Source organism: Neodiprion pinetum, chromosome 1, assembly GCF_021155775.2.
Source record: "Neodiprion pinetum isolate iyNeoPine1 chromosome 1, iyNeoPine1.2, whole genome shotgun sequence".
In the NCBI taxonomy this organism is placed as follows: Eukaryota; Metazoa; Arthropoda; class Insecta; order Hymenoptera; family Diprionidae; genus Neodiprion; species Neodiprion pinetum.
Window position 1 is genome coordinate 38553119 of NC_060232.1, and position 16437 is coordinate 38569555.

The window sequence follows — 16437 nt, forward strand, 5'->3', positions numbered from 1 at the left end:
GAGAGGACTCATTGTCACTAACGTTTCGACTTTACTGTTCATTACTGATTCTCATCTTTCGTCCAAGGGCACAGTGATTTATCAACTTGTTAGGAGGTTTTATCCCAAGATACGCAATAAACACTGGTCTTTCTCTCTCTCTCTCTCTCTCTCTCTCTCTCTCTCTCTCTCTCTCTCTCTCTTTCTCAATTTTGGACCCTTGTTACCGACTTCTCTCCTTTCCGTTTACCTCTTTATTCCGTTTTGGTTTCCTTATCAGTTCCCTTTTCCTTACTCTTACTTTCCCCTGTTGCATTATGCCTTACATTACCTGTGCTAACAATGTTAATCGTCCCATTGTATTTGACGACTCGACTCAACACATGCCAGATGACGCGTATATGGATGTAGGTGTTATGCTTCAGGTTGGTGCGGTACATTTTGAATGGGAACTTATTTTCGGTGTAACACATTCCGCACCTTTAGACCCAATATAAATATTTAATTTTCTGTTTTAACAGATCACGTATTCAAATACAAAATTATTTACGCGGCACCTGAAAGCGTGAAGAATTTCGTTGAATGACTTAGAAAATACAAAAATTGCTTGTGGAACCGAAAATTAAATTTATATAATCAAGGTGAACAATGGATCATGGCAGCTGCTACGAACTTGTATAAATAATAATAAAGTTGATGCACAACATCAGCAATTATATTTTGTACAAACGTTGATGTATAAAAACACTCACTTCCAATTTAGAGTATAAGTTGGGCTTAAATGATCAACGGTACGTGTAACCCGTGAAAGTTCCATTAAGTACCAATCAAATTTTCAATATTTCTCTGTATATTAGCACATCTTTCGAGTTTGGCAGGCACGAATTGTATGGACTGTAAGGAGTGATTAAAGGTATGGTAGCCAGGAAAAAATATCGTTCGTCACCTAAGGTAGCTTTTATAATGAGGGTTCTCCATTACGAGAAAGAAGGGAAACCGATTGTTGGATTTACATTTCGGTGCAGCCTAATGATGGTTATTTCTATCAACTGTTATTAATCTCGAGAGGCCTTGTTCACTTTTAACTGAATTTGTATTTAACAGAAATGCAGTACAGCTACACCTTGCCGGAAACCTGCAATGCAGGTCACCTGGGGCCAAGCTTGGCAAGCATGTGCAACGTCACTTCGTACTACCTTTTCCTGTCAATTGTGGAATCATTGGTACGAAGGAAACAAAGTATTGCTCAAACATGCGAGCGGATCAAGCCTATCCAAACGCCAGATGCCGAGTATGATTTTATCGTAGTGGGAGGTGAGTTGTTTTATAAAACAGTTTTCACTTACAGGAAAGATCTTCGATACTCATGAACGTTACAGCAGTTGAATATGAAAATACACGGAGAAAGATTATATTGGGAGATTCATTAAGATCTCGACCAAATTTTACACTTTTTCCCGCAGTTTAGGGACGTATTCGCATTTTATCACAATATAAATTGAACACAGTAAATAGGTTTATTCAAATAAAAGAGAAGTAAGAAATTTCTTCAGACTTATTTAACTTGTCTTGATTCTAAGAGACTCTGTGAACTACTCTGTTCAGATGATGGTTTTTGAACTAACTGCTCAAAGGATTATAGATGAACGGCTCTAGAGTTAGATGACGCTTACCAACTGTCCCTTTTCTGAACAGTCCAACGCTTTTTAGAGTTCATTTTATAGCGTGCGATTTTCTAACGTGTTTCCTAATTGGTTCCTTCCTTTTTGTTATGGAATGTGGACCAATACGGAAGATTTTCGCATGTTGAGTTAATATTTTGGGCCATTCCTTTGGGTCCAGTGTAGTAGGTTAGTTACGCCCACTCCGGCCTTTCTCAAGGTTGTGGGTAAGAACTTTCGTACTTGCATCATATGTACAAAGATGACCTATTCTAGCCTTGGTTCGTCATTTCCCAAACAGACATCGCTTGATGGATAAAAGATTTTATCGCACTGCACGCCAGCTTCTGTATTGTTTTAACGAACTTGATGCTTAACAGCTTGATTTGAGTTCTGACAAAACAAATAGCTAAAACCACGAATTAAGCCATGGTGAAGATTTTTTGACCATTGGCCTGTGATATTGAGATGATACCACTCGTTGTTTGGTGTGATCCTTACGATACGCACGTGCACGTGAGTCTGTTTGGGTTGAAACTGACGTTGATATCATTTAACTATAAGCTTCGTATAAACAATAACGAATGTTTCCCGAAACGGTTAGAAGATAAAAATAAGTCGAGCGCATGCAATGCATACGGAGATTCAGAGAAAAGTATAAGAATCACTTAAAATAAAATTATCAAGGTTGGAATGTATAAAAAGAGTATATCAATCCATAAAATACGTAGGTGATGTTAAATGGGTCTAATGTTAGGGGCGTTAGGTATCGATGATGTGATGATGGACTACCTGCGAAATTTAAATCTTATAAAAGAGCAATGGTTGGCATAAAATTTAAACTGCGATACTCGGTGAGTATCGGATGTACTCGAACATTTTCGCGGATGAATTTGCTATTCTCGTTGGGAATCTTTGTAATACAAGTCCTCGACTTGTGTCAGTCCAAGATGCATCCTATCCACTCAACAGTCATGTTTGATGTAGAAATTTTACCTGTATTTTAATGGAAGAAGTATTAATTCAATAGTTTATTATTCCTTTTTATTTAGTATCACTTAATAATATAGATGCCTCCTTCTACTACTTTCATTTTCACTATTTGCAGATTACAATCATGGAGGCTCGTTTATTACTTGTTGCTTTGAACTAGTAAAACGTAGTATTCAAATATTAACTTTTGCCGATACCTCCCTAAAATGCCAGCAATTACAGGACTTTTTAAATCAATTTGTCTCTCGGCGTAAGAGAACAAGTTCGACCCCAACACGATCGGTGCTATTTTGTTTACAGGTGGTAGGAGCGGATCTGTCATAGCTGCAAGACTGAGTGAAATTCTAGACTGGAACGTCTTACTTGTTGAGGCTGGCCCAGACGCACCAGCATGCACATCCATCCCTGGGTTTAGTCACGCGATACAAAGTAGGTATACCAGCATATTCATAAATCCTGTTTTGCAAAAGGGTTTCGAATGTTCATAAAACTTATTTCTGACAGGTCCAGCTATCGCTTGGAAATACCAAGCGGTAAACGAGAGCTACGCCTGTCGCAATTGGAATGGTTCCTGTCCGATTTTCGTGCCCAAAGTTCTCGGTGGAGACATGGTGCTCAATACAATGATGTACCTACGTGGCAGTCCGCGTATATTCAATTTATGGGCTGCAATGGGCAACAAGGGCTGGTCGTGGAAGAGAGTCCTGCCATTTTTTAAAAAGTCCGAAAATAACGGTGAGATCGATAGTGTTGGTCGAAAGTATCACGGCACGGATGGGCCGCTTTTTGTCGAAAGGTTTCCGTCAAAACCATCTTTCGCAAATGTAATACTCGATGCGGCCGAAGAGGCGGGCTTCGGGGTCAGCAATGACCTCAACGGAAAGGATAGATTCGGCTTCGCTGTAATCCAAACAACGAGCCACCACGGTGCGAGACGCAGTAGCGCCGCGGCGTATCTGCGGCCAATCAGACACCGCAAAAACCTCCACGTAACTCTGAAGTCCAGATGCACGAGGATTATAATCGAGAATAAACAAGCAATTGGCATCGAATATCACAAGGTGAATGATAGTAGTAACGACATCAAGCTACAGAATGAGAATCGATTCTTTTTCTCGTCCGCAATTGCTTGTTGTTAGTTTTAAATATCGTCACTGGCGAGTGAATAAATTCGCAAACAATGTCCGTAGAACGGCAAATACTACATGGTACGCGCATCCAAGGAAGTCATCATCACCGCTGGTACCATTCATTCTCCTCATCTTCTACTCCTTTCTGGAGTTGGGCCGGAAGATGATTTAAAGTACATGGGAATCGACGTGGTCAATGATTTACCTGGCGTCGGCTACAATTTGCATGATCATACCGAATACCAGCTTGGGTTCACCATAGACGAGCCTGACGTCTTCGACGACAACTGGGCTGCTCTCGCTGAGTATGTCGGCTTCCAGACTGGAGCCTTCTCCAGCACTGGCCTTGCTCAGGTGGTGGGCGCCCTACCATCCGGAATTACTACACCCAACCTTCTGGATATTCATGTAGTCGGCGACGGATATTATGCCACTTGCGCACCCGGTGAAATCGGCGCCCTCCACAGCCATGGTAAACGCAACATCGTCCTTGCGTCAAGGTACATGCACCCCAAATGCAGAGGTACGTCTGACTGTTTGAATTAAAGCACCAGATTTATGACGCCTATAATCAAGGGCCCAGAGCCCATGAAGGAACTTGAGATGTTTTCTGTTACAGGAAAAATCAGTCTGGCTTCACCGGATCCTTCTGTACCTCCTTTAGTCTGGGTCAACTATTTTTGCGGGCCTGACGACGTTGCTGGGGTTGTGAGAGCCATTGAGTATGCTATGGAATTGGCCGATACACCCGCCTTGCAAGCCTACAACATGACCTTGGCCGTAAGACCTCTCGAGGCCTGCTCAAAACACGATTTTGCTAGTAGAGAATACTGGGAGTGCGCGGTTCATTACGATGGAGTAGGACAACATCACTATGCGGGTACCTGCAAAATGGGTCCTGCATCAGACCCACTCGCAGTTGTCGATCCTCGACTACGTGTTTACGGAATAGACGGACTACGCGTGGCAGGTGCTGCCATTATGCCTCAGGTAATTGTTGGGTTAATACAATTCATCGTGCGATGAGATGTGCGAACTTCGTTCCCGAGAAAGGACGTAATGGAAACCCAAATAATAAACCCTATCAGCGGATTGTTCATGATGATGATTATTGCCGTCCCGAAAGTCAATATAGCATATTGCATGATTCAATTTACAGGCGCCTACCGCTGATCCTGCAGCAACTTGCGTCATGATTGGAGAACGAGCTGCTCATATGATCAAGGAAGATTGGGAATTTGAAACCTACCGTTCCGAAGAAGCTTGCTAACAGTGAAAACAGATGTTAAGAAAAAAAAAAATGGGTGCGTGTACTTATGTACGCGCGTGAGAAGTTATACTTCTTTGGCATCATTAAAAAATACACAACATGTCAAAATCTTCTGTCACACAATGATAAAGAAAAGAAGTATGTAATAAAAAACAATAAAACAAATAACGGATGTCTTACATTATATTTAAATAATCTATTAAATTTTTGTCACGAACTTTTTATTAAATGTTCTATTAAATTTATTTCTTTATTTTGTAAATATTAAAAAACCAATAATAAATATTCAACATTGATAATTTAATAATATTTAGTATTAATTATATTAAATAATGATATTTTAATTTATATCAATAAATAATACATACGGATAACTAACCTCAATTATATTGGAGCACTTGAAAAAGTATTTTAGCACAATTTTTTCACTAATATTCACAAATAGTAAATAATATTAATCCAAATATTCAATTTAAATCACTACTGAATATATTTTATTGCCACATATATAATTCGCACTTGTATGAAAATAAAACACGTGTTGTGACTGTAAAAACTAAAACCATGTGGATAAATAGTTAGCTTTTTTTCGAGACTTAATGAATTCGATTGAGTGGGCAACTTCATCCTGTTAATTTTGTGTTACAGTGATGCGCGCGCATCCTGAAATTTCACTCTCATCAGTTTTTCATAGCGCGCCTAAAGAAGTATAACTTCAAAAATAAACAAAATAACAGTGAACAGTACATTATGTAACAAGGGAATAAAGTCGGAGATTACTCCCGCGGTTGGGCTTACTCAAGTAATCACCCGGGGGAATAGTCGACTTTTATGCCTGTATTACACATAGAATTTCATTTCCGACTCAACTCTGGCCACGTTATTGAGTTGAAAATAGGACTCGATATAGGTAACATGGGGCATGACGGAATCCTCAAGCTGATAATTATTATTTGTGGCTTTTGAGCACCGGATAAAAGTTCTTTTGATCTATCTTAAACAAATTCATCATTGTATTGCCATAATTAAAAAAAAATAATAATTATGAGGCACGAAGCACTCTTTCCAAAAATTATGAGAATTTTTTTTTTGTTTTGCAAAATTTTTCAGCGGGTCCGTCGTACTCCACGGCAACTTATCTTTCGTGATATCGGGTGTAAAATTGAGAACAGAGATAAATAATGGAAAAATTCATTATCAAAAATGCATACAATTAGTATATTGATGTGGGTAAAAAATGAGGCGTGGGAGCTGGTCCAAGGCTGCAGGCCCCGGTGGGGGTGTAGAGGACAAAGCCTCCAACCTAGGAAAAAACGCGTATATCTGATACGTTACTAAATAGAGAGAATGTAGCATCTAATATTGCAGAATCATGTAATATCAGCATCTATTCTCGTTTATAGGTAAATCGTTCTTTAATCAAATTTCAAGGAATGTAATAAATTTCAACTCTTTCATGAAAATGTTGCAAGTTTCTTGAGTACTTTCAGAATTTTGTATTAAAAATTATTATAATTTTTTTATTCATGTGTAAGTGTGATTATTCTATCAGTTTGAAAGCTAGAATATTATTCAAAGTTTATAACAATACATATGGCTGGTTTGACCAACTTTTTGAATTTTAGAAATTTAGATGCCAAACAAAACAAAACCTAAGTCATAGATTATTAGGAACCTCAGAACCTCTTGAATCCAGTTGTATCTATTTGATTGTGATAAGCGAATCATTGGCAAAATTAAAAATCTTTCCACTGTAAGAACTTGAAGGAAACAGTTCATATAAATGTCTATCTAACCAGAGTATTGTTAACAAGAATTATTTTTATCGCGCAAAGTAACAGTTGTCACGACCCAGAACAGTCCAACTCCTCGATAGACTTCCCAGACCGTAACAGAGGTGTCCTGATTTGTTCCTTAAAATTGTTTGTCAAATGTAAAGTGCAGATGTACCTTTTAACACCGGCAATTGAACGTAATGAGTATAAGAAATCAAGCTCCGTTCGCTTGAAAATCAAGTTCAAAGCAGTTGACAAAAACGTAACACTATGTAATAATCGCAAGAGAAATTGCACCGAGATAATTGGCAATATCAGGAAGAATAGTAAATCAAACTGACTGACTAAGTTAACCACAACTACATGTTGAACTGCTATTTTCTTACAACACATGATATCGATCCTGAAAAACATTGATGTAAGGTCAATTGCATATGAGTATTGTTGGCTGTACAGAGAGTCCGATTTGAATGTAAGCAGGAAAACTGTTGGAGATAAGGTTGGAAAAAATGCGCAGTACAAAAATTTGTTACGGAATCAACTTTCAGTATATCAAATACAAAAATGTGATACCTACTTTTCATTTTTCGGTATGATGGGTTATTTCGAGAAAAACAGAAAACTTCGGTATTCTGAAAACAGGAGTGGTTGTTTTTTGCGTCCTTCTCAAAACGAGCCATCTTCGTTAAAGATAAGAATCATATGCTTGTATTGGTGAAGATCTGTCGTATGTTTTCATAAAGGCATCGGTACAAAACTTCGTAATGATTTGGCATTAATTAATGTCATAATTAATTGTTATACGAAAGATTGTTTTGCACAGCTTTTTTTATATGCGAATCAAAATACGAGACCCTATAAATATATTATGAATATCGATTGTGACAGGTTTTATCGCGTACAGTTAAGAGAAAGGGGAATTTGCGAAAGACGGGTTTTTCAAAGAGACGATCACATAAAGTTTGACGTAAAACTTGGTGTACATATTTTTTATCTTCTATACTAATATTATAAAGAGGAAAGATTTGAGTTTTTGTTTGTTTGTTTGTTTGTTTGAAATAAATAGGCTCCGAAACTACTGGACCGATTTAAAAAATTCTTTCACCGTTGGCAAGCTACACTATTCCCGAGTGACATAGGCTATGTTTCATTTTCAAAAAAATTAGGGATGCTTACTAAAACTTGAATAATCTAACCCAAGTTGTAAAAAAATAAACAAAAAACTTCCTTCAATCGCGTGCGCTGCGAAAACTATTAATGATAGAACAAAATGATGTATTACAATTTTTCAGGACACATCACTATCTATAAAAAATGTCGCAACAGCATGTCTCTATCTTTTATAGTTACGTCACAATAAGCGTCCTTTTATTAAAAAAAATTTATTAAAATACCACCGCTAGAAAAGGCTCTTTATTCGTACCTAGGTATTGATCCTTATCAAAATAAATAAATCATTATTTGAGACTACTTCAATACCTTCATATCACTTTTTAAATGATTCGATTCGGATATTCCATTCAAAAGATATCACGAGTTTAAATAATAGAAAAAACTCCGCTCGGCTAGCTATGCGTTGAAGAGGTACGGGAGGGGAGTCAACATCACAAAATTAACTTGCCGCGCAGCTCATCCGCGCGGTCAGCTACATACAAAAAAAAAGTGACAAATAATATTTAAAAAAATAGAAAAAAAAAACAAATAAAATATCAAAAAACCAATGTAAATACAAAAAAAAGTTTAAGAAAATATATTCAAAAATTAATATCTTAGTTTTTTGTTTTCAATAAATGTTATTTTTTTAGAAACTCACTGTAAACATTGTGTATTTTCTTTTATTATATTATTATATGCCCGTGCGAAGCCGGGATGGGCTGCTAGTATATTAATAAAACAACAAGGGTAACGGAGTGTATTCTCGGGAATAGAAGTTAGTTAAAGCGAGTGTGTTTGCGTGTGTATGCAAGTGGAAAGATGTACGGAATTGAGAAATGTTCTATAAACGATCGGGATTGTAGGATTCGAATAATAATAAACGAAACAGAAGACAATCTGCGAGAAGACACCGGGAGAGATACTCCAAAATTCCTCGTAGATGTTACTCAATTTTGCTTGCAAACTTTAACACAATTAATTTCACAACAACTTACGCTTCTCGTTATTATAACTGATATTGATAACAATACTTGTTGAAAATAAAAGCGAAGGTGTCACGCGGTAGACCAGAGTAGAGATACCCAGCTGGAAAAACCAAGAGAATAGATCACGCATCGTACACAAACAAGGACGTCCATCTGCATCTTATCGATCTTCAACTTCATCGCTCGGATTCATCTACCTCCGAAGGCTGATGCCGCACATCGCGTCAATGGATGAGTAATTTTCGTGTTATCAACAATTTACTTTTCTTTAATTCCATACAATTTAACTTCACATAAACTTGCGATATAAATTGACATTCCAGTTGTTGACGTGTTTGGTTAATAACCTTTGACTGAGTTAGTGACAAGCTTTTGTTAAAGATAATGGCGTATTCTAAAGCGTTTTTATGATTGTTGAATAAACGAACGAGGGATTTTCCGCTTATTTGTGTTTTGCCATACCTACTTGAATTGGTTCAATAATTTATATCCTTCATTCTATCGTGTAAATTAAATACAGGCTATTTACCGTACCATTTTTTCTTAGTGTGTTCATTCAACTGGTATTTTGTTCCAAATATAACTTATTGTAAGTTATCGTTTATCAATACATCCACAGAATTCTTTAGATATATTACATTCTACATGCAATTGTGTACAAAACCACTCCACCTTAATTCCATTTAACGTAAATATAAAGAAATGTCATGATTCTACGTATTTAATACTTCGATTTCGTAGAAATCATGCCATTTATTCATTCGTGCTTTAAATGAAAATGTGTCGAAGCAGTTTTGTTCAGAATTGCATGCAGAATAGGGCTTTTAAGTCCTTCTTTGCGTTTGAGATACCTGGACTTGGATAAGTCTGGGACCATGTTATGCCAAAAGTCTGGCGGCTTACGATATTACGATATAAAGCAGTTTCATGGAAGGTGAAAACTGTGCATATATATTTTGAAACATCTGAAGCTAGCGTACGCGAGCTGAAAAAATATGTTGTAAGACACATGTTGTTGCAAGGTCCCATCCTCAGTCTGAATTGGTATGTAGAGCCCTGCTGATGTCATGTGCATGTTTATGTATCATTACGTAGGCGGGAAACATGTAAGGCAAATATTTTTGGGTGATACGCCCTCCATCAATTCGAGTATAAATTTCTCGAGTACTATCCGAGGAACGTATAACGTGGGTAGATTCCGATGAGCAGAAATCAAATCTTCAGCACGCCATATACAGATTAGTGCACCGTAGCAGTGTCACACAGTGGCACAAATTGCAAGAAGAGTCAGTATTTTTCGAAATTTAACACGACGTGTAATTGCAAGCAGTTATTGTCGTACACTTGCCCAGTCTGGAAAATCAGTTGTCCAGAATTACGGTGATCGCTTCCAAAATCTGAATCACATTAATTCAGGCCCATAGTATGATTTTGGAAGTAAACAAATACCGATACACGTTATGGTGATAACAAATAAAATACCTTGCAGATACAGGAACAATCTCAATTAAATTTCGTGTTAAAACGGGCGTCTTTTACGTTGTGAGAAGATTTACTTTCCACCAACAAGAAGGTCACATTTGTGACCCAGAAAAAATTGAGTATGTTAGAAGTTGGAGTTCGTAAAAAAAAAACGTGATCCGTGACAGTTTGTTGTTCGATGGAAAATAATTTGTCTGAAAATAGTCGGTGTACTGCAATCAGATTTATATTGTTGTGCGGTCTGATTATTATATATTGTTTAAATCAATTATTGTTATTCTCGGAAATCTCGTCCGCTTTTAACTCGACTCATCTGTTACAGGAATGGAGTACAACTACGCCTTGCCGGAAACCTGCAATGCGGACTACCTGGGGCAGAGTGTAGCCAGCATATGTAATGTCACCTCGTATTATTTCTTTCTGTCGATTCTAGAGACATTTGTAAGAAGAAAACAACGAATCGCTCAAACCTGCGAACGCATCACACCTATCCATATCCCAGATGCCGAGTATGACTTTGTCGTAGTGGGGGGTGAGTTGTTTTATGAAATAAACGGTTTTCTCTTAAATGAAAAATTTCATTACGCATCAATGCTACGAGAGTTGAATAAGGTAAGGAGAATACCAATGCATTTGCAACACAACCTGCGCTGTTTTCGTTTCTAGGTGGAGCAGCCGGTTCTGTCGTCGCTGCAAGACTAAGTGAGAATCCGTCCTGGAAAGTTCTGCTTGTTGAGGCAGGCCCGGACGAACTAGTAGCCGCATCCGTCCCTGGTTTCGTTTATATTGTACCCGGTAAGTGTACCAGCATATCCAAGAATCCTGTTTTGTTAAGCAGTTGAAAAAATCTGTAAATCTTATTGATGATAGAATCATCTAACGAGTGGGGATACCAGTCGACCAACGAAGCCTACGCCTGTCAAGGTTCGAATGGTAGCTGTTCGATCACGCAAGCCAAAACTCTCGGTGGAGGCATGTCGCACAATGCAATGATATACCTACGCGGCAGCCCGTATATATTCGATCAATGGGCTGCAATGGGTAACGAGGGATGGTCGTGGGAAGAAGTCTTGCCATTTTTCAAGAAGTCCGAAAATAACGGCGATATCGATAGTGTTGGCCGAAAGTATCACGGCACGAATGGGCCGCTTTTTGTCGAAAGGTTTCCGTCCAAACCACCTTTTGCAAATGTAATACTCGAAGCAGCCAAAGAGGCGGGTCTCGGCCTCAGCAATGATCTCAACGGAGATGATCCTATCGGGTTCACTATACTCCAAACAACGAGTCATCGCGGTGCGAGACGCAGTAGCGCTGCGGCATATCTGCGGCCAATCAGACACCGCAAGAACCTCCAAATAACTCTGAACTCCACCTGCACGCGAGTCATAATCGAGAACCGAAGGGCCGTTGGCATCGAATATTACAAGGTGATAATGATACGTGGAGCTACAGAATTTGAATCACTTATTTAGTCTGTCCGTAATTTCATTGTTTTGTAGTCTTTTCATTTTGGGACACTGGTAGGGATGATGATTCAGATTCGATTACGCCACATCTACAACTTGAATTGATTGAATTAGTATGTTATTCACGAAGGGCAAGAAGTGGGCCTTTCTTGCTCGCGTGTGGAGTTTACAGTACATTACGGGCTGGAGACGAGTAATGCAAACACAAAAAGTCAAAAAGACCTTGTGGAAGTATCTCCACCACCCGTATTTCATTTGGATTTCATTACACGTCTACGAGGTCGCACTTTTTACCTCCTAGGGAATAGAACTCAGCTATTGGTCTCTAGGGAGTAAAAAGTACAACTCTACGTTCTTCGTCCTGCACTTGTATGGAGTTATGCTCTCTATCTCCTGTACTTAGTCCAACCAATTGGTTTTTTTTCTCTCTCCTTATGCTGCTTTCGTTTAGCAATCGTCATTTTCCTACATGTAACTCTACTCTGTAATTCTACTTGCCCAGGGCTTGCCACGGCATAATAAACCACCATCATCATCATCTCTATCATCCCTATTTCCCAATCCTTGCCGCCGAAGTTAGGCCTACTTCAAGTTTCGATTTCTCAAACCTGCTTGTGGCCCAAATCAATGGTACTTCACTATATCTCCCATTCCTCTCATCAGACTTCATTTTTCTGCAAGTTTTTTTTCATATCATTTTTATTTCTGAGATTTGGCTCTATTATAACGTATCAGACGACGATGCCCATCTGTCAGGCTTCTTAATCGTGGCCTGCTGCGTTCATACACCTCTCAAGGCGGAAGTGTTGGCTGTTTTCCCAGACCTTGAAGCGGGTCAGTCGCAATGTCAACCCCGGTTTCTTCTGGCAGCATCGACAACTTGAATTCTCCTCGCATCCTCCAGCAGCTATCTCGTATTTCCTCTGCGCGTGCCTGGTCTGTTTTCTGGTGTGAATGACGTTCTTACCGTTCTTATCCAATGTATCCATAATCCTGGTTTAGCTGTAATGCTTATGCTATCTATGCTTCGTGTACCTCTTTTTTCTTAATCCTTACTACCTTTCCATCGTGCTGGTCATCCTCCTTGGTCCGTCTGCTCTGCCTTCCTCGGTGGGATCGAGACTCCATTTCTTACTAACTCAATCTTATGTATTAGACTGTGGACTCAATTCTAATTCTAATTTGATTCTTAGGTATGTTACTTAACGTTTGTTCTTTTGTTTTTGCTTCTCTTAATTCAATTCAGTTTCATTTTAATTTACTTAATTCTTAATCTGAATATCGGAAAAACTATTTCCTGTTTGTTCTGCTTCTTTATGCTGAGTGCTAATAACTTTTTTCTTCGAAACCGTATTATTATCTTCTCAACTTCATCTTCTGTTGCTCTCACCATCCGCAACTTGATTTGTTCTCCCTGCATGCTGTTTAAACTTAATTTTAAGAGATTGTATGACATCTCATTTTCTCTTTACTACAGTTTTACTTGGGCATAGATAAACTGCATGACTCATTCATTCATTCATTTTACCTCGGTCACAATTGTAACGCCACAGGGCACTTGTCTTAGGCATGGAATCAACACAACACATCTTGACTGATATCTAACACATTTTCCCCGTTTTCGCCGTTTCTCGTTCGCTATCTTCCTCACCCCTAATTATCCCACTCACTTGGTCGTCTACTCGTTCATACCACCAGCCCATAGTTTGAAATATCGTTAACGAGGAGTGAACGAATTTGCAATAATTACAATCAGGACGGCAAGTTGTACACGGTACGCGCATCCAGGGAAGTCATCCTCTCCGCAGGTGCTGTTCGGTCTCCTCATCTTCTACTCCTCTCTGGAGTTGGGCCGGAAGAAGATTTGAAATCCTACGGAATCGAAGTGATCGAAAATTTACCCGGCGTCGGCATGAATTTCCATGATCATATCACATTCCCGATTGAGTTCACCATAGACGAGCCTGACGTCTACGACAACAACTGGGCCGCTCTTGCTGAATATATCGCCTTCCAGACCGGACCCTTGTCTAACACCGGACTCGGTCAAGTGGCTGGCGCCCTACCATCTGGAATAACGACGCCTAACCTTCCCGACAATCATATAGTCGGCATGGGTTACTCTGCTGGTTGCGCACCCGGTGGAATCGGCTTACTTAGCAGCGACGGTAAACGCGAAATCGAGTTTTGGGCCGGTTACGAGCATCCAAAATGCAGAGGTACTCCTGACTTCCTGAATTCTTGCATCAAAATTCTACCACCTATAATTGAGGAATGGAGAACTACAAGCCCGCAAACCAACTGCAGATATTTTTTGTTCCAGGAAAAATTAGTCTGGCTTCATCGGATCCTTTGGAATATCCTTCAATTACGGTAAACTATCTCTGCCATCCTGATGACGTCGCTGGGGTTGTAAAAGCTGTCGAGTATACTTTGCAATTGGCTGATGCACCCGCCTTGAAAGCCTATAACATGACCTTGGCCGCGACACCTTTCGAGCCCTGCTCAACCTACACTTTTGCTAGCAGAAAATATTGGGAGTGTGCAGCTCATTACAATGTTACTGGGGAATTCCATGTCGCAGGCTCCTGCAAAATGGGCCCATCATCGGACCCACTGGCAGTTGTCGACCCTCGGCTCCGAGTCTACGGAATACAGGGACTACGCGTGGCGGACGCTTCTATTATGCCGCAGGTAAGTATCGAGATGACGTACTTCGATTCATTCGTTGATTTCAAGATGAAATATATACCTCGCCTGTGAGCCCTGCTAATCATTTATAAAGACCGTTGACAGGCCGATGAATGACAATGGGATAACTTTGCTTACAGGCGACTACAGCTAATACTGGATCATCTTGCGTCATGATTGGAGAGCGAGCTGCGCATATGATCAAGCAAGATTGGAATTACACAGATGCAGTATAATATTCTGCGTAACTCGGTACAATGAAACGGATTTAAAAAAATACATATACCCACTCCTTATGATAATTAGCAGTTGAAAAGGAAAGAAACATCTTCATTCGAAAGGATTAACCACAATTGTATTCCACGTACTAATTTAATACAGCGCACTTATGCGAACGTTCGTTCTTACTGAAAATCGGCTGTCAAATGCAGATTTTCCTAAGCCCGGGAATATCTCAGAACCGTCGGCGACCGTTGTGCCTGAATTCCAATTCACTTTTTGGATGTTGATGCTAACAGCACAATGAAAATAACGTCATGCAGATATATCTAATTCGATAACCAATCGAACGTTTCCCAAATGTATAATGAATTTCTGTCTCGCAACCATACGATAACTCTAAAACTTATGTTTACGCACACTAATATTGTTCTAATAAAAAGAAAATTTACTTCGATCCTCAATGAAAATGTTCCAGGATACATTCATCGGCACTATAGTATAGTTCAAGCTCAGAATCAGATAAATCAATGACAATTTTAAATCTTGCTTACACACATCTTTTATTCTGTAGTTCCGAATTCTTTACAAAATGGTGTTCACACATCTCAGATACAATCGTTACAATATATCGTGATGTATCAAAATGCCTTGATTCTTGATCAAGGAGTCACAAAATCGAAACGCAGTACATTCATATTATATACATAGCATACCCCACGCCAGAAACACAACGCGGTAAGATTAACATTTTTAGGTCCACGCCGCCACCACTACTTATAAATCTTGGCGTCTGGTCTCCGGCACACATATATGTACACATACAGTAATGTTAATTAATGGGTTCCCAGTGGGTGACTATTTTTGTTTCAATCAAAACTGAAACAAGGAAATTTTATGGGTCTACGAGCAACGTATCGTTTGTTTCTCTTGTGACTTGCGTGGCTAGTCATTATTGGCACATACAATTTGCTTCGAAAGAAAATTCGTTCCAGTTTTGATTTCGACAAGATAGTAAGCTGTTAGGAATTCATTTGAACATTATCCATACGGCACGAAATATTTCAGAATTTTTCCACACATGTTTCATTTAAAACGTGTTGTATGACTAACAATAAGTACATTTGAACCTAATTTAGAGTGGAGCAGAGGAGCTCTTGTGGTTCAACAACAATTTTGAAGTAAAGAAATAACCACTCGTATTGGGTTTTAGGAAAAGTCAGTCTGTATCATACTAACACATTGGTCGTCAATTACGTAAAATGTTCGAGAGAAGGATCGAGCATCTTCGTTTGGTATTTTATGAGGGGAATTTATGTTTATTTGCTGAATGTGTAGCAGTGTTTTTTCAAGACAACTGCTACAGTTTATTGTTTATTGAACGTTCGTATTCCAGAGTGACTGTACCATGCAGTTTGCAGTCATTAAGTGTAGAGAATATCAGTAAGTGCAATTGGAAGTTGGGACAGCGGTAACAGAAATTGCTGGTAACCGGATACAAAAAAAGGGACAATTGCAATGAAAATATCGTGCAACTAATTCGTCTTGCATCTGCGTCAGAAATGACGTACAATTATACCTTGCCAGTGTCTTGCAATGCGGGTCTCCTGGGTCCAAGTCTAGCCAAAAT

General features: G+C 39.1%; 2 protein-coding genes across 4 annotated transcripts; both read left to right on the plus strand.

Moving 5' to 3' along the window:
• The first annotated feature begins 757 nt into the window (after positions 1-757).
• LOC124218296 (glucose dehydrogenase [FAD, quinone]-like) lies at positions 758-5590 on the plus strand. The gene is made up of 7 exons (XM_046624888.2): positions 758-892; positions 1084-1293; positions 2934-3062; positions 3138-3694; positions 3824-4286; positions 4383-4753; positions 4923-5590. Exons 2-7 carry the CDS (start codon positions 1086-1088, stop codon positions 5031-5033), a joined length of 1839 nt encoding a protein of 612 aa, XP_046480844.1. The 5' UTR covers positions 758-892; positions 1084-1085; the 3' UTR covers positions 5034-5590.
• A 3180-nt stretch (positions 5591-8770) lies between these two features.
• On the plus strand, positions 8771-15264 carry LOC124218311 (glucose dehydrogenase [FAD, quinone]-like). Of its 3 annotated transcripts, none has more exons than XM_046624902.2 (7): positions 8771-9184; positions 10754-10963; positions 11098-11226; positions 11302-11858; positions 13654-14116; positions 14221-14591; positions 14729-15264. In XM_046624902.2, exons 1-7 carry the CDS (start codon positions 9181-9183, stop codon positions 14822-14824), a joined length of 1830 nt encoding a protein of 609 aa, XP_046480858.1. In that variant the 5' UTR covers positions 8771-9180; the 3' UTR covers positions 14825-15264. The 3 variants fall into 3 exon arrangements, with proteins under 3 accessions (XP_046480858.1, XP_046480860.1, XP_046480861.1); XM_046624904.2 differs by lacking the exon at positions 8771-9184 and adding an exon at positions 10117-10235; XM_046624905.2 differs by lacking the exon at positions 8771-9184 and adding an exon at positions 10278-10550.
• The last annotated feature ends 1173 nt before the right edge of the window (positions 15265-16437 follow it).